The following is a 27,982-nucleotide window of genomic DNA, read 5'->3' on the forward strand; positions in this document are numbered from 1 at the left end:
AGGCTGGCTTTGAACTCCCAGACTCAGGTGATCCTCTTTAGCCTCCCAAGTTGTCAGAATTACAAGCAAACAGCACCATGCCTGGCTTGGTATTTCTCCCTTCTTCCTGCTCCACTTCCCCTCTGCTCTATGCCAGGGATTGAGACCTGCACCTACCACTGAACTATACATCCCCAGTCCCAATCTGCTATTTTCCAGTAAGGGAGAGGGAACTCAACAATCTGCCAGGCGACTGTCAGGACAAAACTCCTCTGATCTGATTCTGACCTTCTGTGTAGGTCTGTCGATAAAGACTCTGTGTATCATGCCCCAGATAGCCTCCCCCAGAAGCCAATCATTTTCATGACTGATTAAAACTTGGCAGAAGAACCTCCCCCAACACACCTCCTCTAATCCCTAGCCTCATCCAGGGCTCAGCATTTTCCTTCATTTGAATTTTTTATTTTTGTTCCACGTCACGTGGTCTGTGCATCCTGCTGGGTCTTCCTCACATTCTCCTCTGCCATCCTGCCGGGTGGTTCGGTCAGCAGAACTATAAAACCAAAAGGCAGCCATGTAAGTCTTTGAGTCATACGGACAAGAAGGTGGAGTCAGCCAGGTGGGCTGACACTCAGGAGGCAGAGGCAGGTGGATCTCTGTGAGTTTGAAGTCAGCCTGGTCTGTGTAAGAAATTCCAGGATAGTTGGGGTTTCCCAGAGAAACCTCTCAGAACAACAACAAAAATACCATGATTGTCTCAGACTTCTTGGTTGGACTTTAGCCCTCCCACACGGCAGTGGACATAAATAATACTGTCAGAAGACAAGATGCAAGCTCTCTTGGGCCCCGCCTTCCCAAGACACACAGCATACAGAAGGTCCTTTTCCAAGAGCAGTTATCATTCTTGAACAGATATGTGCAGGACTGTGGGAATATGTTTAAACTCATCTCACCCCATATCTTTTTCATGTTCTTCTTAAATTACATGTTTATAATTTAGTATGTGTGTGTGTATGTATGTGTGTTTATGTATGTATGTATTGTGTGCGTATGTATGTGTGTATGTGTGTATGTGTTTCATTAGGAATCAAACCTAGGATTTTATCCCTATCTCTAGTTAGATAGATTTTATCCCATGCTCTAGTTCTGAGCTATACCCCCAGCAAGCAGTACTCAGAGAGGATTCTGTTGCCCCTGCAGGAGCCAGACTCACAGCACTAGGTGGTAGAAGGCTTTTCCAGAGCTTCCTAAGAAAGGAAGGGCCACTCTACTGTGACAGGGCTCAGTCTCCCTGTGTTATCCCTGCGAGGCCAGGTCAAAAGCAATAGGTTCTGTGAAAGCACTTTGCAGAGGCCTGGTCTAAATGCTCAGTGCTGTTGTTATTCCTCTCTCTGTGGTCCCCAGAGAGACACGCCTGTCCACGGTCAATTGATGGACAGCCCTGCCCACCCTGTAATAAACTGAGCCACCATGCATCCCAGCTGCTGCCAGGCCAAACAAACACTCCCTCCCCAGCAACTACCTGCCACCGTCACGTTCTGCAGGCTGGCAAGCCTTCTGCCTGCTAGCACGGGGCCCTCTTCCCGTCTGTGGGCATACTATTTCTTATGTAGGGCAGCCTCTGTGGATGGTGGGGAGGGAGAAAGATACAGGCATACAAACCTTCCAGCGATTCCCACATTCATTGCATAAAACAAAGGTGGTCATAGGCTCGTCGGCACTGCGTGTCTGCACCTAACAGAGAGAAGAACCATTCATGAGGTCATTCCTCTCCTGCTTTAGGGCCTGCTGCAGCTCCCACTGTTTGGCAATGATATTTACCCGATTTTGATAACCTCTTTTCCTCTGGTTACTGTCCAGTCACTCGGAAACCTACTGGCTCAGCCTGACCTTTGCACTTGCATTTTTGTTGATCCTTCCGAACTGGTTTCTCTTCTCTTGTTCAAAACCTCACCTCTTACAAGAAGCCTTCCCAGACTCACCCCCTGAACACACTGCTTCTGTCATATCTGTTCAAGCTGAAGGTGTCTGGGAAATCACCTTGTCTATAGTCATCCTGCAAGTGGCTGAGGCCCAGAGAAGAAAGGAGGCTTGCAGATCACTGGGGTGGGTTATGCCGTGTTTTCCCCCATCCCCACCCCGCAGCCTCTAAGCAGGTCATTTAGGTTCAGCAACATGGGCTTCCCACTGTAAGGCCCTGGAGTTCCCAGCTGCCTTCTCACTCTCTAAAGCTAACCCTGGTGATGTCTCCTGGGATCAGTAGGGGAGGAGCCCTCTGCTGGACCGAGCCTCCAGCTGTCCTTCAGGAAGGCACAGCATCACAGCATCGCACAACCTTGTCACCACACAGCAGAGATAAGGAGAGAAGGCAATAGGCTTTCTTGGGGGGAAGACTCTACTTGGCTTCTGACAAGCTTACTTTCAAAGGGCATTACCATGCAAATGCCCATAACAGGCATGGGAGAGCACCGGAATTGGAATCCTTCAAGAGAACTTTCCAGAAAACAAGATAGACAACTATATTTCTACTGTAGCCACAGTGTGCTAAGGGTAAAGTGATCCGGATATTCTCTCCCCATCTTTGTCCTTAAACTGATTATGTATCCAAAAAACCCTTGAACTTCTGATCCTTCTCCGTCTCTTTAAACAGTTTTGGATTACATTTTGTGTGTATGTACGTGGCTCCATGTGTCGTGCCACGTGCCACGTGTGGCTATCAGAAGACAATTTTCAGGAGTTTGTTCTCTCCTTCACCTTCTGCGTCATCAAGTTTGGCACCAAGTACCTTTACCTAATGAGTCATCTCAACAGCCCACTCCCTCAACCTCTCTAGTGCTGGGGTCAGCATGCATCCTCACTTCTGGTCTCTGGTGCTGGGGATCAAATCCACTGGTTTGTTTGTTTGCTTTTAAGGATTTATTTATTTTATGTATATGAGTACACTGTCATGTCTTCAGACACACCAGAAGAGGGCATCAGATTCCATTACATCAGATCCCATTACAGATGGTTGTGAGCCACCATGTGGTTGCTGGGAATTGAACTCAGGACCTCTGGAAGAGCAGTCAGTGCTCTCAACCTCTGAGCCATCTCTCCAGCCCCTCAAACCCACTGTTTTATGCATGCCAACCCCTGGCTTCCCACTGATCTATCAACAGAGTTACATTCCCAACCTTGTTTTTAAAAAGATGTGTGTGTGTGTGTGTGTGTGTGTGTGTGTGTGTGTGTGTGTATACAAGTGCCCACTGAGTCCAGTGGGAGACATCAGATCCCCTGGAGCGGGAGTTACAGCATTTGTGGGCCATCCAATATGGGAGCTGGGGTCTAGCCTCTGATAGAGCAGTAAGCTCTCTTTAACCACTAAGCCATCTCTCTAACCCATTTTTTTTTCTTTCAGACAGGTCTTCCTATGTATCCCAGGCTAGCTTTACCAAACCCCTCTTAATCCTCATGTCCTCCTGCCTCATACTTGGCAGTGATGAAATGCCTAACAGGGGCTACCAGCCTGGCTACTTTTAATGAATCTTTCTTGCTAAGTAGATAGAGAAACAAAGAGAGTTCTAGAATCACTAAATATGAGTGAGAATTCAAGATATTGGTACTCCAAAGACAGAACTAGCAATAGGCCATTCTTGGGGCTTAGGAGAAGGTTCCCCCATCCTCACTGCAGGATCCTATGGCTCCTGGGTATCTTCACCTTCAGGAATCTCCTTAGACATCACTGAACAAGCTGACTGGATTCTCACAGAAAGGTTGGGATCCAAAAGCCAGTTGTGGTGGTATACATATGAAATCCCAGTCCTGAGGCCTTAGCTTTGAAATAAATTCAAAGCCCTGTCTCAAAATAGCCAAGTAAGGGAAAATGAAAAGAAAGGTTTGACTCTGAGCTCAAAGCCTTCCTGCCACCAGCCTGCCTGGGTACCCTTGCCTAAGCTTCAGTCATCCATCTGAGTCTCAGTTGCCCAGCATTTTTAATGAGGAGCTGGATTTCACATGGCTATGCTTCCTTCCGACATCTGTGACTCTCCTGAAGTCTGTGCCCAGCACTGTGCACCAAGGGCAGTGTAGCACAGAGGGGGCTTGGGGCTCGTTCTCACTTCAGGACAGACAGGACACATCAGCTCGGCCCCGTGGACACACAGGAGCTGATTCCACAATCTGAACATTTTCCAGAAGCAACAAAGTGGTGGCTTCTCCAAGTTTGCCCTGCACTCAGTGACCTGAAGGTTGTATTTCCTGTTCCTCTCCACCACCTCCCCCTGGCTGTGGCCCCGCCCCACTCCACCCACCTCCCCCCGTGGCCCCACCCCACTCCGCCCACCTCTCCCCCTGCTGTGGCCCCACCCCACTCCACCCCACCTCTGCCCACCTGGTTATAGGTACAATTCTTCTTCTTGCATTTGCTACACCGCAAGAGGTCAGTGGTGGTGCCGCCTGTCTTGGCCATCTGGTGCTCGCGGATGGCCTCTTGAGTCATGGCGTTCCTCAGCTCCCTCAGCTCGTCACTGGCCATTTCCTGCAGAGAAATGAGTCTATTGGCTCTGTGAGTGTGTGTGTGTGTGTGTGTGTGTGTGTGTGTGTGTGTGTGTGTACCTCTGCCCCTTGAACTGAGGAGGAGGAGGTACCATACCGGGTCAAAAACATAGAGATATAGGAGAGGTTGGACCCCCTGGTCCCACCAGACCTGGGAAAGGCCTGTCCTGGAGGATTCTCCTCTGCATCCTGGCTGAAAGGTGCAACCTGGGAGTTCTAGCTGGGTCAAGGTCAGCTGGGTGTGTGTAGGACAGCAGCAGATGCTCAGAGCTGGAATTAATACTGCAGGAACATTCCTTCAGGACGGAGCTCAACCTGCCTGCCAGGCCTTTGCCTGAATCAAACTGTCCTAGCAGCTGATTTGGCCACTGCTTACCGGTGTCCCATAGCCTCCCACTCTGGACTTTAACCCAGCACCTGCTCCAGCTAGGAATGCTCTCTAGCCTTGTCTGCTGGTGGGGACCATAGCTCTAAGAACCATGGCCTGCTGGCTGTGCTACCCAGGAGGACCCCACAGTGACTAGGCTCAGAGGCCCAAGTACTCGCTGTGGATATATATACCTCAGACACCAGGAGCACCAGTGGTCCATGCTCCTTCTGGAGATACAGCATCAGCTGCATCCAGCCCCTTCCCTTATCTATCTGACCCCTGTTCACTGAACCCTTCAAGCCTCTGCCAAAGAAGACCAGGCAGACATACCAGTGGAGGCGGCAATTATGAGTGGTTGGTGGATCAGAGTGTAGCCAAGGCTCATATGAAGGAGGCTAAATTTCAGCCAATTTTTCTGTTGTTATTATGTATTTGAGACAGAGTCTCCTGTATCACAGACTGTCCTTGGGCTTGCTATGCAGCCCAGACTGATCTTGAACTCCAGATTCTCCAGCTTCCACCTCCCAAGGGCTGGGCTTACAGGTGGTTTTCTACTGTAGCAGCCTGGACTGACTAAGATATCGCAAAGATAAGTTGCAATTTCTACCTCTGGGCTATGCTGTCATTCACAGACCTTGCTGGGGACATATCTGAGTTGATAGAGCACCTGTCTGGTGTGTGTAAGGCCCTGGGTTCAATCCTCAGTACCAAGAGGAAGAGAAAGAAAGAAAGAAAGAAAGAAAGAAAGAAAGAAAGAAAGAAAGAAAGAAAGAGGAAAAAAGAGAGAAAGAAAGAAAGAAAGAAAGAAAGAAAGAAAGAAAGAAAGAAAGAAACTGGAAAAAAGAGAGAAAGATGGACGAGAACCTCAGTCAGTCAGGTATAGATACATATATGACATATGCCAGTAATCCCAGCACATGGGAGGCAGAGAGGCAGGCGGACCTCTGTGAGTTCAAGACCAACCTGGTCTACATAGTAAATTCTAGGCTAGCTAGAACTACATAGTGAGACCCTAACTCAAAACAAATAAACAACCACTAAAAACCCAGACCCTCTAAATTGAGCGCAATAGGGCCAGCAAGATGGCACAACATGTGAAGGTGCTGGCCACCATGACCTGAGTTTGACCAGAGTTGTCCACCAGGAAGGAGAGAACTGACTCCTGCAAGTTGTCCTCTGACCTCCACACATGCCCTGTGCTCCCTCCACAAATAAGAAAAAGTAACCGAGCAGCACGTTAGCTTTGGTACATGGCTCACTCTTGGGAGCCAGGTTCCCTGTTTATCCCAGTCCTGCTCTCTGGAGTGCTTGGGGCTAGCAGTGAGCTCTTTCCTCAGAATCCCATGTCCCTGGACCGTAACACCATTCTGTACTGCTCCATGCAGCACGTATGTCCATTCAGACACACACTCATTAACTATATACCACACACAGTAATTACATGGTACAGTAACCACACACTAACACCACACCACACACTAATCACATGCTAACCACACAGAAACCTCATACTAAACTCCATACCACACACTAACCACATGCTAACTTCATACCACACACTAACCACACACTACACACTAACTACACACCACACACTAATCACATGCTAACCACACACTAACCACACACTAACTCCACATCACACACTAACCATACACTAACTCCACACCACACACTAACCACACACTAACTCCACATCACACACTAACCATATACTAACCATACACAAACTCCACACCACACACTAACCACATATTAACCACACGCTAACCACATGCTAACCACACACTAATACCACATCAATTCCACACCACACACTAACTCCACACCACACACTAACCACACACTAACTCCACACCACACACTAACCACACACTAACTCCACACCACACACTAACCACACACTAACTCCACACTAACTCTACACTAACTCCACACAACAGAGTAACCACACTCATTAATTACAGACTGCACACTAAACACCCCTGTACTTACAGTGATCACACACTAACTACAGGCCACATACCACACTAAACATATCATACACACATTAACCACAGACCACATACATACTTGTCAGATCGTGAAAGGCAGCCTGGTTTCTGGTTGAGCACAGGCTAGAAACCACCAGAGACCGCAGGTGATCCTGAGGGGCCCCAGGTGGGACCCAAGTCATCCTGGGACAGCAGGCGTTTTTCCACGCCCCCAGACTCTAAGCTCCTAGCTCTTCATAGATTTGTGTCTTTCAGTCACACAATGACAACACCCCCTATTAGCCACTCCACAGGTAGAGGGCTTGACTACAGGCCAAGGAGCCTCAAGACAGATCTCCATATTAATGAGGTACCTAAAGGCCTGGAGGACTTAGCCAATTAAACATTCCTCCCCAGACCCTCCTCCCTACAAAAGATATTTAACCTCAGGCCTGCTCTGAAAAACTGGGTTATGGTTTCTCATCTACTTTCCGCCATGACAATAAACATCTTAAAACCATGGACTGCTTCTTTTCATCATGATCTGCTGTGGGGAACAATTGGAACAGGTCTTCGCCTACAGAGCCCCTATCTAATCTCCAGCAGAAACACTGTGTTCCCAGCCACTGCTACTACAGGACAAGCCAAGGACTCTCCCCGAATGGCGCTGCCGGAACTTCTCTCCCTTTCTCCCCGTTCCACCATGGGCTACACAGAGCCCGCAGGTCCCCCACTTTGTTCTCAGCTCTTCTGCGGCTCCCAACAGCTCCTGGAGGCCCAAGAGCCTGAGAACCAGCTGGTTCCCAGCCACCTTTTGGCCTGGTGACCCCCAGTCAACTCCAGCTGTTCCCGGGGCCTCAGACTGTGCTCCCCCACTCCTGGAGTGGGGTCCTGTGGCTTCACATAGCCCGACTCCAGCCAGCGGCAGCATGGGGTGAATGTAGTCAGACTCCTATGTCTCGCCTCCAGGAGCAGCCCTAGCCCCGTGGTGGGGCACATTTACCCAACACATACTAACTTCATACTATATACTGACAACACTCTAGCACAGCCCACACACATATTAGCCACATTTCACTAAGCATACACATACATTAACCACTTTATACACTACACATCACACACTGACCACACACCACACGTTCATATTAATCACATACTACCCCCTCATGTCAGGCCACACTTGCAGTAACTTTACATCATATACACATCACATATCACAGACGTGAACGCTCCACACTTCACCTAGACCATACAAAGCTATCTATATCACACCCACGCACGAAAATCCTATCCGTGCATTCGTCACCCACACCACATACACTGCATGCCACATATACCTCGCGCCGCCTCACACACACCCATCCCAGATGCTCATTCTGTACATCATGCACAGACTCCCCCACTCTGGACCAGCAAAACATCCGAAATCCCACCCAGTCTTTAGGGGCTCGACATGTTTCCTCTCCCCTTTTCTGGGTCTCTTCATTTCTCCAACATTTGAGGACTGACTGGGAGTCCCCTGGTAGCTCTGGAAGCAGATCACATCTCAGGATGTGTCAAAGATCTTTCCAAGATGTGGTGTCTGAAATAAGTCGATCAAATAGCTATCTGTCCAACGAGGGTCTCCTACGGCCCTTTATATATCTGCACTTGTGAGAATTGAACTGCGTCTGTTGAAAGAGCACTGAAATCACGTCCCAAAAGTCGCACCCATTGCTCTCAGAGCCGGGCAGCAGCAGACTCCCGCCCAGCACGGCCCCGCCCAGCACGGCCCCGCCCCCAAGCCAACCTCCACCCACCCGCCCAACCCCAATGCCATTGGATCCCTCTCACCTCTGCTGTCATCTTGGCAATGAGCTCTGGGGAAATGCCCCCACTGAGCACGTTCCGCCTCAGGCCTGGGTTCCTGGGGTCCTTCAGGTTGCTGATGCGACTGCGCACACGGTTCCGGTATTTCATGTCTGTGCTCTTGAGTTCTTGATAGATATGTGTCTGGGTCAAGGGCCACCTTGCCATCCTTGGAGGAGCATGGGGAATGGGAGTCTGCTATAGGGGTCAGGGGTCATCTCTGGCCTCTGCTCACTGGACAACTGGTTTGAGCCCTGGGGTCAGCCAAGTATCAGAGACAGGTACGGCCTCCAAGAAAAGGACAGATTGCAGCAAGCACTGAGGTATCAGGGACTCAGGAAGTAAGCATGCTAGTCTGTTGGAGTCTCTCACTGGAGTTCAGGTGAGTCTCATGCTTCTGTGCTTCAGTTTCCCTCTTTAACACACAACAACAACAACAACATAAACAGGGATTGTTTGAAGGCGTAAGTAAGTGCCTCATCACACATCAGGAACCAGTATGGAGTATGGAACACGTCAAGTGTTCTACATTCAAGACTTCTAAGATGAGAAAAATGCGGGTAACCTCTAGTTTGAAAGGACCCAGATTGGAGACCAACTGTCAAAGGAAAAGGTGCAGAGTCACATGTTTCAGGCTCTGTGAAGTGCAAAAACAAACTATTGGCTGTGGTAGTGGCACATGCCTTTAATCTCAGTGCTCCAGAGGCAGACAGATCTCTGTGAGTTCGAGGCCAGCCTAGTCTACAGAGCCGAGTTCCAGACCAGCCAAGGCTACCAAGACCCTGCCTCAAAAAAAAAAAAAAAAAAAAAAAAAAAAAAGCAAAATGAACTAAACAACAAAATCCAGTGGGCAGTCCCGTTCTCCCACCACTCCTGATTTCTTTTGAGACTAGGTCTCTTGTAGCCTAGGGTAGCCAAGAATTCTCTATGTAGCTGAGGATGACCTTGAACTTCTGATTCTTCTGCGTTCATTTCCTGAGTGCTAGAATTATAAGCAAGCATTCTACCAGCCGAGCTACATCCCCAGCCTCTCCCAAGGAGTCTGCCCAGTCTCTCTCCTTAGGCACAACCCTTCATCCCAGGGATCCACTCTGGGAATGGCTGACCAGTTACTTCTCCCATGAGTAGATGAGGAGGCAAGACGTAGAAAGGGGTCCTTGCTCAGGGGGAGAGGGCAGATTTCTAGTAGGGCCAGGGCTGCAAATCAGGCCTCTTATTAGCAATGTTCTGCCCATTCACAGGCAGGAAGTCACCCTTGGCCGTATTCCACAGTTAGTTCTTTCCAAGCCCAGCAACCCAGAGCCTCCCCTGACCATCTCAGGACATGGGTCAGGGATGGGTGATCAGCCTTATTTTCTTGGTCTCCTGAGCCAAGCAAAGGCAGAAAGTCCAAGCAATTGCAGGGAAAAGCACAGCCAGGGCAATGCACAGAACAGAGCAGCTGGCTTTCAGGAAGTGGTGGGAAGGAGGCGGAGACCTGGCTTTTGTCCCATTTTTGTTTTAATGTCATCTGTACAATCTGTGAAAATAGTCAGGTGGTGGTGAAACACCACCTTTAATCCCAGCACTTGGCAGGCAGAGGCAGGTAGATCTCTAAGTTCAAGGCCAGTTTGGTCTATAGAGTGAGTTCCAAGACAGCCAGGGCTACACAGAGAAACCTTGTCTTGAAAAAAACAAAACAGCAAAAAAAAAAAAAAAAAAAAAAAAAAAAAAAAAAAAAAGAATATGTCAGGGCAGGGGGCGTGGTTAAAGAGCACTGACTGTTCTACCAGAGGTCCTAAGTTCAATTCCCAGCAACCACGTGATGGCTCATAACCATCTATAGTAGAATCTTCTGGCATGACTCCTACACCTATAAATAAATAAATAAATAAATAAATAAATAAATAAATAAATAAATAAAATAAACTTTAAAAAAATCAGGAGGTGAAATAGTAGGTAAAGCACATAGAAAGTATAAATATACAGAACCGACAGGCATGCCAGCATGCGCCTTTAATACCAGCATCCTGAGGCAGAGGCAGAGGATCTCTGTAAGTTTGAGACTAGCCTACTCAACATAGAGTGAGTTCTGGTGAGTCACAGCTACACAGTGAGATTCTATTTTTAAAAAGTACTTTTTTTTTTTATACATAGAACCATATACCAAGGCTTCCAGTCCAGCTCTGTTTGCCATTCCCAGCCTTAGTTTCCCCGAATATATGATAAGAACACCAACATGCTCCAGGGAGGTGGCTGGGGGCATTAAGACAGTCAAGAAGTGTCAGTTGCCTGGCACAGTGCCTGTTTAATGGCATCACAGAGTGTATTCAGGAGATGTGCCTATCAGAGGGGAGGAGAGAAACAGAGTGTGAAGCAGGCTGCCACTCTGTTGATGCAGATCAGGGCAGGGTTAGCTGCAGCTTTGCCAGGTGACAGCGCCTCCCTGAGCTTCCAGTGCCTCGCCTGCAATCAGAGGAACAATCTGATGGACAGGGCAAGACCCAAGAGCAATGCCAGCATCACTCAGAAGCTCTGGTTCAAGGGTAGAGCAGGGAGCTGTCTCGAGCTGCACCCACACCCGCCAACTAGCCAGTCTAGGCATCCCCAGCCCCACGTGATGTGAGGATATGGTCTTCTATTTCTGAGGCCAGCTTGTCACAGTTGACTCCATAGTCCTTGAAATCATCTAAAAGAGGTCAGGACACAGACATTAGCCCTGTGTGAGACGCTTCTTGACACTGGGACTCCTGTACCCCTACTGGAGACTCCGCTTCAACAAAGAAACAAAACAAACAAAGGATGTCTCACCAGTTGCTTCCCTCCCTCAGCCCCAGTCCCAGCCCTCACCTTCTGCCTTTAGAGCAGCTGACAGCATCTCCACACACTTGTCCCGGACAGAGTCCCCAGTGAGATAGCAGGGGGCCAGGAGACAGACGGAGGGGGTGAAGGTGGGAGTTGAGGGGCTGCTGGGGGTCTTGGGAGTTTCCACTGTAGATCTGCCGCTGTTGGATCTGAGGATGACAATCGGTAATGGACATGTTGACACTAGACCAACAAACCATTCATGGAGAGTAACACTCTAGATGTTTCTTTCCATGGGTGCGGATGCTTTCTGCGGCAGGTGCTACTTGTAACTCTTGATAAATATCATCTCGTTTAATCCCCAGAACAATTCCAAGAGGCAGATACTATTCTTTTTTTTTTTTTTTTTTTTTAAGAATTATTTATTTATTTTATGCATGTGAGTCCACTGTAGTTGTCTTCAGACACACCAGAAGAGGGCATCAGATCCCATTACAGATGGTCATATCCTCAGGGAGACTGTCTCCGCCCTGTTTCCCTACTGCATAGCACTTACCCAAGTCTATAATTAACTTGCTCATGTGTTTATAAACATTGCCTGCTTCCCTCTTCTGATGACAGTCCACACGGAGACCATGTGGCTCATTCACTCATGTAACAGTACCCATAGTTAGCTTGCTAAATGGCTGATTGATCATAAGGAGATCAAGGACCAGGGAGTACAGACAGAGCTCGCCTGGAGGGAGGCAAGCCCTTTCTGAAAAGCAGTATTCCTATTCCCTGGGCTTACAGGAGGGCTCACTCTAGATGGCTCAGTGGTTAAGAGCACTGACTGTTCTTCCAGAAGTCCTGAGTTCAATTCCCCAGCAATCACATGGTGGCTCACAACCCTCTGTAATGGGATCCGATGCCCTCTTCTGGTGTGTCTGAAGACAGCGACTCACATACATTAAGTAGAGTCCCTGCTATGTGTGGCCTGGGACACATAAGGTTCAGGGCTCACACTGAGGAAGCACAGGGTTTTAGAGTTGGCAATAATGACAGCTGTTATGTTTGGAATGCTTACACTGAGGCTGAGTTGAAGCTCCAGAGCTGGATGTGGCAGCACATGCCTATGATTCCAGCGTCAGGAGTCTGGGGCAAGAGGATCATGAGTTCCAGCCTGGGTTACATAATAAGGGCTAGCCTTGTCCCCCAGTCCCTAAAGAATCCAGGTGTTGATGGCTCGGCTGATGACACTAGCTGCGTGGTGACTTGATTTCAGTCTTAGAGAACCCACGTGGAGGAAAGAGAAAAGCAGGTCCCAAACTTTTCCTTTGACCTCCATGTGTGTGACACACACACATGTACACACACTTGTGCACACTCACACGAGCACACGTAGTCGTGTAATGCCTGCGCACACATCTAGGCTTCAGAGGTAAACTCCAAAGCCTGGTACACCCAACTGTGACCTTGGGTAGGTTCTTCACCCTCTGATGCCTCACATGTAAAATAGGAATAAACAGTAGCAACCATTTTATGGGTCTGTTGGAACAACTAAAAGAACCTAAGAAAATACTAGCAAAAAGTACCAGGTCACTTATCCCGGCCGGTGAGTGTTGCTATCACACACGCCACCTTTGCAGCTTTTCACTTCACCATCTGATCCTCACAGTGACCTTGGGAAGTCAAACATAATTTCCACCCTACAGATCAATATGGCCAGAGTCTCAGTGAGTGAAACTGAGTTGTCTAAAGTCATCCATACAACTTCCAAGTGGTTGAGTCAGACCGGAAAGAGCTTTCTGTCTTTCCAGTTCTCCTGACACATTTCACTGTGTCTAGAGTTTTCCAGAGTCCTCTTACCCATGCAAGCAGCAGCTGATTGGAGCACTTTCCCCTCTGGATCCTGGCTCTGTGCCTTCCAGACTGGCTAGGAGCTGGCTGCCTGGATTTTGTGATTGGGTTGCATTTCATCGGTCACACTCATGCCATTAGAGACTGCCAGACTCCAGAAAGGCATCGTTAGTGAGGCTCGGGATTAGGTGCATTTTATCTGCGCCTTCCTTCTGCTCCCAGATTTGTCAACCGCAGGCAGCCTCAGTCCCCGCACTAGCGCCAGCTCTTAGAAATCCTTTCTGGTGCCCAAGAGACACATGGAGGCCCTGCTTGCTGTTCTTGTGCGCCACCTCGTGGACAATCCAGTTACTGCAATTTACAGTTGCTGCCAAGCCAAAATCTGGATTATAGATTAGCAACTGATCTGAATGCAACTCTCTTCTCTGTTACCATGGAGCATTTCGTGTGTGTGTGTGGGGGGGGTTAGTGAGATGGCAGGGGCGCTTGCCACCAAATCTGACATCCTGAGTTCCATCTCTGGAACCCACACAGTGGAAGGAGAGAGCCAACTCCTATAAGCTGTCCTTTGGCCTCCCTATGTATGGCCAACACACACACACACACGTGCTCACACATACAAATAATAAAAACCTGGAAAAACCCTGGAGGATAACAGTCAAGCATGCTGACACATCTGTACACTCAGTTACTTAGAAAGCTAAGGCAGGCTGGGCAGTGGTGGCGCATGCCTTTAATCCCAGCACTTGGGAGGCAGAGGCAGGCAGATTTCTGAGTTCGAGGCCAGCCTGGTCTACAGAGTGAGTTCCAGGACAGCCAGAGCTACACAGAGAAACCCTGTCTCGAAAAACCAAAAAAAAAAAAAAAAAAAAAAAAAAAAAAAAAAAAAAAAAAAAAAGAAAGCTAAGGCAGTAAGACTTAGAGACTTAGATCAGCCGGGGCCTCAACAGTAAGATCCCGGTGGCAGACCCCCTTAAGCCCAGCTACATAGTGAGACCCTGCCTCACAAACAGAGAACAACAAACCTTAAAGGATACACTGGATGTGTGTTTTCATAAGGCAACCACTGGTGAGGGCTGGATAGTGTTACCCCTCAGATAGGCAGGTTGCATAGTTAGCCACGTTCTGCACTAGTCTTCAGACTGGTGATCTAGCTACCTCTGCCTCTCGAGTCACCACAGCCAGTTCAGAAGACCTGAACTCTGGTTCAGTTGAGACACGATCTCCTGTAGTACAGCCTGGCGTGAACTCTCTGATCCTCTTGCCTGTATCTCCAAAGTTCTCTGGATCACAGGCATGTATCAGCATGCCTGGTTTATGCAATGGTGAGGGATGAACTCCAGGACTTCCTGTGGGCTAGGCAAGCGCTCTCATCCCAGTCTCGGATCTGAATTCTTAACAGTCCACCCATGCAGTCTTCCACCCTGACAGCTCCAGCCACAGGGACTCCGGGGATCATCGTTGATCCCCTGTATTGTCTCACATCCCGCATCCAACCATCCATAAATTCCACTCCAGAATAGATTCTTCAGTGGGATCCTTTTTCTACCTCCACCTCCATCAAAGTGATCCGAGCCACAGATTATCCCAACACCTCTTAACTGTTCTCTTTTCCTGCTCTGAAGCCTATAGTCTGATGCAGGCACCAGGACAAGCCTGATAACTCTGGTGAAGTCGTTCCCAAGCCAGTAGCTCCAGTTTCTAGAGGATCCCTGAGCGATGGCACCCGCCCATGCATCGCCTCTCCCACCCCCTTAGGCTTGTTTGTTTTTCAAGACTAGCTTTCTCTGTGTAACCCTGGCTGTCCTTACTGAGCTCATGACCTTGGGCATGGAGTAACAGTGACTGGTCGGCAGTCATGCCTGCAGGTCCTAGAATTTGGAGGTAAGGTAGTGAAGAATTCTTCTCCTGAGGCTTCCCTAGTTGAACAGAGAACCCTGCTCCCATTCCTGCCGAACAAGCTCCCCCCCCCCTTTTTTTTTTTACCTTTCCAGCGAAGGTCTTTTTGGAGAAGAGATGGTGGATGACCTCGAATCCACAGAGTCTCTCCTGAAAGACACAAAACCGGAGGTGATGCTGTCTTGTAGGCTGGCAGCCACACTACTCCACTGGGAGAGGAGACCCTGGAGCAAGGCCTGCAGGGCAGAGGATGAGTGAACCTGCCTGGGCTGCAGCTGCCAGGGAAGGAGAAACCCCAAGGTACTCACTCACTAGTCCCTCTCCCCCACCCCTACCTGACAGAACAGTACAAGGGAGGAAACAGACGTCTGCAGAAATGCCACCTCACTGTTACCCTGTAACGCCTAATTACTCCGGTGAGAACCCTCAGTAGGCCCTTCTCCCTGCTGTCAGCAGGCTCTGGCCTGGGTTCCCAGGTGTGTCCATGTATCTGGAGCGCAAGAGACTGAGATGGCCTTCGGCCTCCCCTGCAGTCTACTTAGGAGGTTGGGGGAAGCGCACACAGGCTTGGGAGGTAGGAGAGCTGAGTTTAACTGGCAAGTGGAAACAGCAGGGGACAAGATCAGGTGTGTGCTGTGCCCAAAGCCTTACAAGAAACTAGTGTCCAGGAGGAAAAAAGGACAGAAGGAAAAAAAACCTCACCCAATCCTACAACCTCTGTGCTAGTAGTGTGACAAGGTCAGAGGTTAAAAAAAAAAAATCTTCACTTTCCAAAATGCACTGAGCAACTTCTCCTGGCCTCGAATGCAGGGTCCTGTTGCCGTTTGTATACAGTTTCTGATTGAAAACTGTAGTTCCCAGTCTTCTAAGGTAGTGTAGAACTTATTGCCCTGTGGCATTTATTACACAACAGACCTCCATGAAAGTTATGTAAAAAGCAGTGCAGTGCGGGGACTGGGCTGGGCGAGACTGTGGTGGTAGGGGGCTTGCCTAGCATGCGGAAGGCCCTAGGATCCATCCCCAGCATTGTGAAGAAAGGTGACAAGGGACAGGAAGGAGATGGAAGGCAGGGAGAAGAGGGGAGATGGAAAAGGGGAGGGGAGAGGAAGAGGGGAGGAGGGGAGATGCCAAACCTGATGGCCTGAGTCTGGTACCCTGAGCCCACATGCCAGGGGACAGGCTTGTGCCCTACAAGTTGTCCTCTGAGCTCCACGTGCACATGCACGTGCACACATTTTGTTTTTTAAGTTTGTGCATTGAGACATTTAAAAGATTCTGAAGGTGTGTGTCTGCAGTGTGACAATATCTACCACAAACTTACGAAATGTCAAACATAAGCCCCAAGAAGTTAGGAGATTTCTCAGTTACAGAGAATGAGGAAGATTTACTTTTTGAAAAATTCTTCTTTTAAAATGAGGGCTCACTATGTCACTCAGGGCGAACTTCCAAGCTCTCTCAAGCTGTCCTCCTGCCTTAGCTTCCCCCATGGCTTATCTATATGTCCCCGAAATCCTTTGTCTACCATGATAAACATGACATTTGTGTCCTATCTAAGACACACATGTTTTGGGAAGTACCTGGTGAGGGTGGGGAAAGAGAGTGGGCATGGAGTTGTGACTGTCACATTCTGTTCCTCTCTGCAGAGACACAGATCCAGCCCTACTCCCGCATAATAACTGTGGGATCTGGAAAGTCCTTACTCCCAGGATCCTCTGCTTCCTGGTAGCTTAACTCAAATGCCAAGTAAATACTGACCAATCACTTCTCTTAATGGACAAAGTCCAAGCTCACCCCGCCCTACAGACCTGATGAAGGTGGGATGTAGGCTACATTACCAAGCAACATCACTGCCCGCACAAATGACTTGGTTCATAAAGTGTGTCTAGACAGGAAAGGCTAAGAACACTCCAGATAATTGATGGAGAGCCACTTTCAAGCTGTGGATCTCAGCAGTGGGGACTGCTCTTGTTGGCCACCAAGGCTTTGCTTATGGGACTGGTGCAGTGCTGGGGACATGGGGATGGATCCCTCTAAGCAGGGGTTCTCTCCCATTGTGGTTCTCTTTCTTTGTATCTGAGGAGCCAGGGAACAACTGTGCAGCCTCCCCGGAGAACCCCACTTGTTTTTTGAGGCAGTGATCTTGCTATGTAGCCCAGGCTGGCCACAAACCCATGACCTCCCACTCTTTCCAACTGAGTGCTGTGTTTATGGCTGTGGGTGCTGCTGTGCCTGGCTCCTGTCAAAGTCTCAAAGCTGAGCGATGCCAGGCCTGCATGGCTGGCATGCTTCCCATCCCTTTGCTGTTCTGGGTGAAGCCAGAGCCATGTGAGTCAGTCAGATTGAGCCAGAAACTCCAGGGTGAGCAACAGAGACACTAACATCTACCTCCGGGGCTGTCTTCAAGAAATTCTCTTAACAGCTGCTGGTAAAAGGTGTGGCAAGCATGGGCCCCCTACTCTCCAGCCCTAGAAAGAAGTACCTGGTTTTGGACTCTCCCCCTCCTTTCTTCCTTGGTGGAGAAAGACCTGCTTCCGGTTTCCAGTCTGAACAGCCGAGTCCTTTCTCCTTCTTCTTTGCCTTCTCTCTTTCCTCTCTTTCTCCTTTGGTGGTTCTGGGGGAGTCTGAAAATGAAATTGTGGCATTGTGTCCCCACTCAGCGCCCTCACAGCACAGACCCCGGGGAACAAAGGACTGGGACTGAGGGACAGCTGCATGCATGCCCATCACACACATGCATGTACACATGTGGACGCATGTGCACACATGCACACACGCATGTACGGACACAGGAATGTATGCATGCAGATGCATGTGGACGTATGTACACACATGCACACAGAACTACATACAGAACATGTATACCCCACATGGAACATAGCAGTATACCCATCTATGGAGAGTCAGGCAATGTGCACATACATGCACACAAACAGAAACATATATACACATACACTAAAAATTATATGTTACATATAGATCTTACACCTATGCACACAACACCGTGAACTCCATGATCCAGGGACCACATACCATTTTTTTTTTTTTTTTTTTTGGTTTTTCGAGACAGGGTTTCTCTGTATAGCCCTGGCTGTCCTGGAACTCACTCTGTAAACCAGGCTGGCCTCGAACTCAGAAATCCGCCTGCCTCTGCCTCCCAAGTGTGCCTCTGCCTCCCAAGTGCCACATACCATTTAGTAAATAATTGAGTAAATAACTCAATGAGCCTACTTCTGGTCAGGCATTGTCTCTCCCATATGCTGGCAGGAAGCCCCATCTCCCATGGGTCTTGCCCCCCTCTCACCCAGCAGTCGCTTCCAGTTTTTAATGAGGCCTTTGGCCAAGGTCACCACCTCCTTGTCTGAGCAGTGCTTTCGAACTCCATTGACGGCGACTCCGATCCTGGTGGTCTGTGAGGAAAGGGTTAAGGGAGCTGACCTACAGGACCAGCCACTCTTACTGAAGGCAGCAGCCCCAGTTCAACCATCACTTCCCTCCAACCTCGACCATTACCTTGATCATCTATCCTAGAATTCAGCCTTGACTGGCTATCCTACCTGAGACCCAAGCCTACTCTGATAGGCAACGTTGGTAGAAAGCTGGGGTGGGGTGAGTGTTGGCTGTAGCTAGGACCCTGTACCATTCTCAGTCCAGTGGATGCTTTGAGACTTGACCTACCTCTGGCTGCTACATCTTAGATCTGTGCTTGTCCTTTGGGACCAGAAGTCTCTGGTAAAGTTTGGGAGTTTATCGGAAATCTAAGGAAGATTTGAGAGCAGGGGGACTTCTCTTTCTCCCTGGGTCACGGGCCACTTGCATCTCACAGGCTTTGGATAAAGATTCAAGGAAAGTGCCTTCTCCCTAAACCCAAGGACCCTGACCCCTGAGCCTGGGAAAGAACTCCATGACAGCACCTCACCCCCAGAATCCCCCCTCCCAGAAACCTCCATGGGGTCTTTCCCTCCCACAGAGCTTCTCCTCCCACCTGTAGCAGCTGGATGGACATCTGGCAACTGTTCAGCTTCTTGAGAAGGTCCAGAGCCCCTTCCTGCAGGAAGTCACAAGAAAAACACTGAGACACAGAAGTTGCCCTGGGCCTCTCTCTGATGGCTGTGGGCTCCTGGGCGGATAGACAGATGTGTGGTTCAAGGACAGGTGTGGACACACAGAACTAGAGAGAAGGAAAAGGCTCTGGCTCCGGATCGGTTGGCTAACTGCATCTCGCACCACCCGCCCTCACTGAACACTAGCCTTTCCCCTTGCTTCTTCACCTTCTGCTCAGCATGTCCTTGTCCAGCATGTGTCTGCCTCAGAATGGAGCAAGTCCGAGCTTACTGCTGGGAACCTGAAGCTTCCAAGCCTCCTCTTTTCTCTCTGCAGGTCTTTCCCTCTCCTACCCTGAGCTTCCAAGGGTAAGGACTAAGGGCTTTTTGTTTACTTTGTTCCATGTGGGAGGATCTTGCCTAGGCTAGCTTAGAACTCTTGGATCTTCCTACCTCAACGTCCCCAGTGGCTGGGATTATACAGGCATGGCTACTGCACCTGGCGCTTTCCAGATTTTAGATCAGTTTTATTGAGGTACTACTGACACACACTAAGCCACATGTACTGTTGTATAATTGTATGAATCTTTTCTTTTGCATACATATCTCAGCATGGTGCGTGTATGTGTTCACATGTGTGTGGAGGCCAGAGGTTGACATCTGTCTTTCTCTAGCATTCTCTACCTTATATTGAACAAGGTCTTTCAATTGATCCCAGCGCTGGTGAATCTGGACAGTTGGAGCTAACCGGCTTGCTCTAGGGAAACCTTGCCTCTGCCTCCAGCACTGGCGGAGAGTAGAAGCAGTCAGCTGGTGGGTGCTGGGTATTGGAGTCCACTCTTCAAACATGCACAGCTAATCATGTGCGTACATATGGATAATTTAAACATTTTATTTTTAAATGTATAGTTTGTCTACATGCATGTATGTGCACCCTACATGTGTCTGGAACCTGTAGAGAACCTGTCAGAACAAGACACTGAATTCCCCTGGTACTGGAGTTACAGATGGTTGGGTTCTGGGGACTGAACTGGGGTCTTCTATAAGAACAACCTGTGCTCTTTTTTTTTTCCCCTTCTCCCTCTTCCTCCAACCCCTCTCACTCTGACCCAAAGGTTTTTATTTATTTAATGTATATGAGTACACTGTAGCTGTCTTCAGACACCCCATATGAGGGCATCAGATCCCATTACAGATGGTTGTGAGCCACCATGTGGTTGCTGGGAATTGAACTCAGGACCTCTGGAAGAGTAGTCAGTGCTCTTAACCGCTGAGCCATCTCACCTGCCCCCAGCCAGTGCTCTTAATCACTGAGTCATTTCTCCAGCCATATATGTTTTAAATTATGTGTGTGATGTACATATATGTCTCTGTGTGCTATGTGCATGTCAATGCAGAATGTCATGTCACCTACAGCTGGAATCACAGGTAGTTGTTGTTGTTAAGGCCTGAGTAACTTACCTGGCTAGCCTGCCATTATAAGGAAACTTTCCCATATGTTTCTGCTATTACTTTCTAAAGCCAAGATTGATCACATATTCTATTCTGTTCTGTGCCCTTGGAAACCAATCATGATAGAAGTCAGTAGACCTGCTTTGTATAGTTACCCACAATGAGCTTGGACCCGAACCTACCACCCAACAGCACTTCCTGCACCTGTGTCTAAGCTTTTATGGTAGAAGCTACCCCTGGGGTGGACCCCAACATAAGAGAGACACCTGCCCAATATAAGAAACTATTTGGAATAAGACTTCCATTTTGAGTAGTGGTCAAGTAAAGTTTAAGTTCTTAAGACATCCCTGGAAGCTGACATCCTACCTGGCAGAAAGAGACATGTATGTGGGTAACTGCCATCCTGGTTGGCAAGTTAAGACATGAATGTTAGACAAGTCCCATCCTGGTAGAAAGCTAGGACATGAATGTTAGACAAGGCAAGTCCCCTGCCACAGCTGAATACCCCAACCGAGGCGAGCAGGAAAAGTGTACAACAGAGACATGTTCCTAAGGAAATTCCCTATCCCTAAGTCCTGATCAGTGAAATAACTTGGCATTGATGCCTATGGGTTTTGGGCTTAAAAACCCTGTAGGATCTCAACTCTGGATCATGGATCAGTTTTCAAATCTGGACCTTGACCCTGGTTGACCAGTCCTGGGGAATACGCTCAATAAACTATCCCTGTCTGACTGAGATCAGTGTTTGTGTGGTTCGTGAGGTGATTCCTGGACCCCAACAATTGTGAGTTGCCCAATGTGGGTGTGAGAAACTAAACTCTGATCCCTTGAAGTGCAATATACATTCTCAGTGTCTGAGCCATCTCTCTAGCTCTTAACTCTTTACTTTTTTTTTTTTTTTTTTTTTTTTTTTTTTTTTTTTTTTTGAGACAAGATTTCTCAAGCTCTGGCTGTCCTGGAACTTACTCTGTAGACCAGGCTGGCCTCGAACTCAGAAATCCGCCTGCCTCTGCCTCCGGAGTGCTGGGATTAAAGGTGTACGCCACCACCGCCTGGCTCCTGAGTTGGCTATAAGAATATTTTTAAATATTTAAGAATATTTTCCCATGTATTTATGCTGTGGGGGAAAGCAGACCATGTGCCTGCTGAGGTGCACGTGTGGAGGTCAGAGGGCACTTACTGGAGCTGGTTCTCTCCTTCCACCATGTAGGTCCCAGGTCACCAGAGCCCTGGCTGACTGTCCTGGACTTGCCTTGTACACCAGGCTAGCCTCAAACTCACAGAGATCCATCCCGTGATGTGTTTTTATATGCACGGGACATGCGTGTGTTTATGATGGAGACCAGAGGTCAAGGTCAACCTTGGGTGTATTTTCTCAGGTACCATTCACCTTGTTTTGTTTTGAAGATATATTTATTATGTACACAGTGTTCTCCTTGCATGTATGCCTACATGCCAGAAGAGGGCATCAGATCTATCACAGATGGTTGTGAGCCACCATGTGGTTGCTGGGAATTGAACTCAGGACCTCTGGAAGAATAGCCAGTGCTCTTAACCACTGAGCCATCTCTCCAGCTCGTCACCTTGTTTTCTTGAGACAGTCTCTCTCAACAGGACCAAGTGGTCAATAATTAAGCCAAGCTGGCTAGACAGTGGGTCCTAGGATTCTACCCATCTCTGACTCCCCATTGCAGTGCTTACAAGCATTTGCCACCAGGTCTGGCTTTCTACACGGCACCGGACTCAGACCCTTGTGCTTATATACCAAACACATCGATGACTTATCTCCCATCCTTGATGTTTGTTTGTGATGGTGTCTTTTTATGTAGTCCTGGCTGTCCTGGAACTTGCTCTGTAGACCATGCTGCCCTCGAACTCACAAAGATCTACCTGGCTCTGCCTCCCAAATGCCGAGATTAAAGATGCGCACCACCACCCAGCTCCAGACTTTGTATTCTCAACTTTTAACAGGGTCTCCATATGGAGCTCAGGCTGGCCTTGAACTTATGGTCAACCTGCCTCAGCTATACAAGTGCAGAGACCAAAAGCTCGCGCCACTATGTTTGGTCATTTAAAGCATTTTATATAAAAAGTGTGGTATAAGCATCTTGTTTTGTTTTGTTTTCCTAGATTCTTATCTCTGAGATCTATCTAGACAGTCTCAGATCAACAGTTCCTTTTGTTCAAGTAGTTCTCTGTCATGCCTGTCTGCTTCTTTAACAGTGTAAAATACTTAAAAGAGTTCCTAGCAGTTAGTAAGAATCCAGTGGATGGGACTTTTGGGTCGTTTCACGGTGGGACCACTTCAAAGGCAGCTCCTACAAACCTTCACTTTCAAGTCTTTTGGATCTGTTTGGAAACAAGGTCCCCCTAGCTCAGGCTGGCCTTGAACTTGTGATCCGTTTGCCTCTGTTTCTAGAGGGCTGGGACTCACCTTTGAGTCTCTGTATGGACAAATACTTTCATTCCTCTGGGGGAATGAGAACTGCTTTCATCTGTAAGACCTTAAGTACTGTGTGAGAGCCAGGTGCTCTCTGAGTAAACTCAGAATGAATGAGACACGGGGCTGGAGCCAGGTTGCTCAGTGGTTAAAGCACTTGCTGCTTTGAAAGAGAACTCAGTTCCCAGCACCCAGTGGTGGCTCAAAGCCATCTGTAACTCCAGTTCCAAGAGATTCGACACCCTCTTTTGGTCCCCTCAGGAACCAGGCGTGTGGTACCCAAACACATATCCAAGTAACATTCCCATACACAAAGAATAAAAAAGTAAATGTTTTTAAAGAACAAATGAAGCAGAAAGCAAAAGGGGAAGAAGCTTGGAGTTGAAAGTCTGTCTGCCGGGTCCTAAAGACACCTCCATCCCAGTTTAGCCTTCTCCTTCCTCGTACCTGCTGTGTAGAAGCCAGCCCTGCTGCCTCTCAGCTCTGTGGCTGACATCAAGTTTGGTGTCTAGAAGCCAGCCCTGGCTATCTTGAGATTAGCTCCCTGAGAATCACGAACTATGTCCTGTATGTCCCTTGCCTGGTTCCAGCTCTCACCCTCCCCTTGCCAGGCCCTGGACCACGTATGAGCTGTCCTCTCTCGGTCCTTAGATTCCCTCAGCACTGATGTCCACTGTGTTCCCAGAATGGCTCGCAGACAGGGCTGTCTGTGAACCCATAGGCATACAACACCATGCTTGATGCTGCCATGCTTAATGCTAACAAAAGGCTTTCTCGTGTGCTGGAAATTCTTCTCGAAAAAAGACGAGAGATGGGAAGGTGGTTCAGTCAGAAACCTGTTTGCTTATCATATACAGACTTAGATGCCGTCCCCAACACCATATACACCAGGGTGGTAGTTCACAACTGGAATCGAAGCTCTTGGGAGATAGAGGCAAGAAGAACAGGCGTTCAAGGTCATTCTTAATTACAGTTTGTGGCAGGCATACTATACATAAGACCCTGTCTCAAAAACAGATAGGGCTGGAGAGATGGCTCAGTGGCTAAGAGCACTGACTGCTCTTCCAGAGGTCCTGAGTTCAATTCCCAGCATCTACATGGTGGCTCATAACCATCTGTAATGGGACCTGATGCTCTCTTCTGGTGTTTCTGAAGACAGCTACAGTGTATTTCTGTAAATAAATAATTCTTAAAAAATAAACCAACAAATTACCCACTCCTCAGAAGGCCCTAGGGAAGTGGGTCCTATTTATAATTCCACTTATTCAGAATTATCAACCCATTTCACAGAAGAGAGAACCAAGAGACTTTGTAAAAGGCCAGTCTGGAACAAACACTGGGCTTGGAGCTTCACATATTGTTTCAAGACATAGATTTTATCAATACGTTCACAGTCATGTATACCAGCAGAGCAAGTAGTGTTATGGGCTGGCACAGACTGATGGCCAGTTCTCAAGGAGAGAACCCTGATGCATAGCATCTGCTATGTAAATACTGTCTCAGTGATGACTCTCAAGCTACCAACATGTTGTTCCCAAAGTGAGTTTTCTTTGACAATTATGTGTTATGTGTGCATACATGCACATGTCAAAGCCCACATGTGGAGGTAGGAGGACACCCCATGGGAGTCAGGTGTCTCCTTTCACTACGTTTTGGTTTGGTTTAGGTTGGGTTTTTGAGAATATGTGGTCCTGGCTGTCCTAGAACTCACTCTGTAAACCAGGCTGGTCTTGAACTCACAGAGATCCACCTGTCTCTATCTCCCAGGTGCTACCACGCCTAGTTCATCACAGGTTCTGAACTCAGTTCAATAGGCTTAGCACTAAGCACCTTGACCCACTGAGCCATTTTGCTGGCCCAAGGTTTTATTTTTGTCAATCCCTGACCCCTGATAGTGTGTGGGACAGCACTTGCAGGGGAGACCCCGAGACCCCGAGCAAGGAGTTCTTTTATTTGTTCATTTATTTATTTATTTAGGTTTGTCGAGACAGGGCTTCTTTGTATAGCCCTGGCTGTCCTGGAACTCACTGTAGACCAGGCTGGCCTTGAACTCAGAAATCCACCTGCCTCTGCCTCCCAAGTGCTGGGACTAAAGGCGTGTGCCACCACCGCCTGGCTAGAAGTTCTTTTAAATTATAAGCATATTAATGTTCTTTTTTTTAAGTCTATGTTCAATAGTTTGCAAAATTTCTGAAAATTCCACAGTCAGCGTTAAGTCATTTGCAGTTTACCAGCAAATACATGTTTCTGAATAACTGGGTCATACTGGGATGTAACACTCATGAGTCCGTGTTGTAAACGGGCTCATAAAGCTGTGTGCCAATCTTGCTGGATGTGTCTCTCGCACTCTGTGGCTAACAGTTTCTCTGGTGCTGGCATGAAAAGGTGCTGCCTGAAACCTCTGTTTCTCTTTGTCCACGGATGATGACGTCACGGATGATGACGTCTAAAGCTCTAAGGGAGCCTGTTGGCTTTGCATTTCCCTGTGAAGCCGTGCTATCGGCTTTTGGGGTATCTTTCTGCTTTAACTCAAACTGTCAAAGAACACACAGCACAAGTGTCATACCTGTTCTGTTAGCGTCAGGAGACACGGCCCACATGCCATCGAATAGAAGTTGCTCACTAGATCGCAGTGTGTGGCTCTGTTGATGTGTCATTAGTGTGCACTTAGCTGGTGTGTGTTTGTTTCTTGCAAGATGTTTAGCCAGTGCGTGCTCACGGTATCTGACACAGCCCTAAGCCATTGAATAAACAAATTCCAGCCTTGCCCTGCTACGTGGAGGATCTGTCTTACTGCAGGAAGTATGCCTCTTGGACTAACCACCACTGGGCGGGCCCACTTTCACTCTCGGTACAGGCCCGCCTTTCTCGGGCAGAAAGCCCGAGCTCTGTGTCTACCCAAACCCTGCTAGAGTCCAGGAGCAGACCTTAGACACAGTTGTGACTCTACACAGCTGTGCCCTGTAAGGACCCTATGACCAGCCATGGCAACTTCCCTGGAGATAGTCCTGGCCATTACTTGGGATCCCCATCCCCAAGAGGCACTATTTCCTCTTCCCATTTCCCAGAAGAGGAAACTGAGGTCCAAAGGAGAGTAGAATAGCTGTTCTACGAATGTAAACAGACTAAGAGGGAAGCCATAGCAGTCTCCTTAATCTTCCCAACCTGGCTGTCTTCCCTGGAGCCTCCTGAGTTTTTCCTACCCCTAATCCTTCCACCCCAAAGCCCAGGCTTCCTTTACTGGCCCAAGTCTGGGGTGAGCAAGGAGGCTAGGCTTAGCCTACCTGAAATACCATGCAGTTTGGGGTACTTAACTGGAGGAGTGTCCTGTGATTTGGAGTTAGGTTTTGCTGGTGACCTTGGAGGAGCCGAGGGAGGTGTCAAAGCTTGGCAGGTGACAGGTTCGAGGCATCTTTTGACATCACCTCCAGGCCTGTCTCACTCCTTAACACTCCCTAATGCACAACCAACACCCCCCACCCCCTGCCTCCATGTTCTTCCCCCAGGCAATCTATCATCTTTCAGACAAGGAAACCGAGCAGGCTCTCACGATTGTACCAGCACCATCATCTCTCTCACAGTTACCAGGTAACTATTGCAGATGCCTAATACTCCTTGGCTGCTCACTCATCCCGGTTCTAGAACCTCTCTTTTGGGCCCCAGCATTTGCCAACTTTCGTGAAATGTCCTGGCAATGCAGGTCCTGGTGCAACAGGTTGCCAGAAACTTTGTAGGATAAGAAAAGGACCCCTCGGCAAGTCAGCATGGAGGGCCTCATTCACCGGGTCCCTGGTCTTCTCCCCTTCAGTCCACGCCCTCCAGAATTGGCACAAGCGCCAGCCACCAGCCTGAGGCAAAGATCGCTAGGTAGATCAAACATTAACTTTCCATCTGGCTCTAGTTCTGCGCTACTGGGACTGAGGGCTCAGGGACCCTCGCGCGACCAGGGCTGCGAACCCCCACCTCCCGCCACAGTTCTCCTCCGTGCACCTCCCCCGCTGGGCCAGCCCAGGCCCCATCTTTTCCTTCCCCCGCCCGGCACCTGTTCACCTCCGCCCGCCAGGGCCCCATCCAACAGCCAAGGAAAAAGTTGCAAACAGAATGAACTCCTGGCACCCCAGCTACAGCCCTGAGCTCCGGTCTCGTAGGTCCACTCCCTGGGGTGTCTAAACGGAACTCGGCGCCCCCTTCTCAGCCCGAGGTTCTCCGATCTTTTTCGAAGTCACCCAAAATGTGTCCCTCCAGTTCTCGCTGCGCCTGCAGCTCCCCAGGCCTTGCGCACACCCTGAGCCCACCGGACTCCTAAATGTCCTTCCCGGGGTATGTGTCTCTCATTGCACTATCTCTGCTCGGCACAAGCTACCCAGGAGCGCACCCGACCCATCCACACTGACTTGCAGCAGCCGCGCGCCTTGGGGGACCCTGTACGATGCCCTCCAGACCTGGGCACGCACACGCCCACCCTAAGTGGCCAGCAAGTAGCTGGGGGACTCCCCTGCCTAGCAGTCCCGTGTCCTGTGCGCTCCCTTCGGGCACAGGGCCGGCACGCCCACCAAGCCTGTGGCTGGCCCAGTCGTGCCTCCGTGGCCCGGGGGCTGCGTTGCAAACTCTGCAGCCTCACCGTCTTCTTCCGGGCCACCATCTTCTCCAGCTTTTTGGCGATTCTCAGCAACTCCTCTTCCAGGCCCATGTTGGTCCACGACGCCCGGCGGGGTTAGAGGGGCGCAGGGCAGCAGCGGGCGCCAAAGCGCGAGCCACACGGGCCCGCAAACACACCGGACACAAGAGCCTGGAGGGGGCGGGGCGCGCCCCTCCCAGCGCT

The 27,982-nt window shown here is 49.1% G+C and overlaps 1 protein-coding gene across 1 annotated transcript; it reads right to left on the reverse strand.

The window, feature by feature from the left end:
• Nucleotides 1-419: 419 nt before the first annotated feature.
• On the reverse strand, nucleotides 420-27,965 carry Tcea3 (transcription elongation factor A3). Its single transcript, XM_076933953.1, has 11 exons — nucleotides 27,782-27,965; nucleotides 19,211-19,273; nucleotides 18,530-18,635; nucleotides 17,708-17,849; nucleotides 15,316-15,378; nucleotides 11,536-11,699; nucleotides 11,313-11,374; nucleotides 8,692-8,841; nucleotides 4,349-4,495; nucleotides 1,642-1,713; nucleotides 420-532 (listed from the first exon to the last, which is right to left on the reverse strand). The coding sequence occupies exons 1-11, from the start codon at nucleotides 27,848-27,850 to the stop codon at nucleotides 524-526; spliced, it is 1,047 nt and encodes a 348-aa protein (XP_076790068.1). The 5' UTR covers nucleotides 27,851-27,965; the 3' UTR covers nucleotides 420-523.
• Between the last annotated feature and the right edge of the window lie 17 nt (nucleotides 27,966-27,982).

The sequence above is a fragment of the Arvicanthis niloticus genome, chromosome 5, assembly GCF_011762505.2.
Source record: "Arvicanthis niloticus isolate mArvNil1 chromosome 5, mArvNil1.pat.X, whole genome shotgun sequence".
NCBI classification, from domain to species: Eukaryota; Metazoa; Chordata; class Mammalia; order Rodentia; family Muridae; genus Arvicanthis; species Arvicanthis niloticus.

Excerpts from the sequence above, each read along its gene's own strand:
- Tcea3 (XM_076933953.1), bottom strand. The coding sequence starts at position 27,850 with ATGGGCCTGGAAGAGGAGTTGCTGAGAATCGCCAAAAAGCTGGAGAAG. Across the intron at positions 19,274-27,781 it reads TGGTGGCCCGGAAGAAGACG|GAAGGGGCTCTGGACCTTCT; the intron begins GTGAGGCTGCAG and ends GACTTCCTGCAG. Across the intron at positions 4,496-8,691 it reads TTGCCAAGATGACAGCAGAG|GAAATGGCCAGTGACGAGCT; the intron begins GTGAGAGGGATC and ends ATTTCTCTGCAG.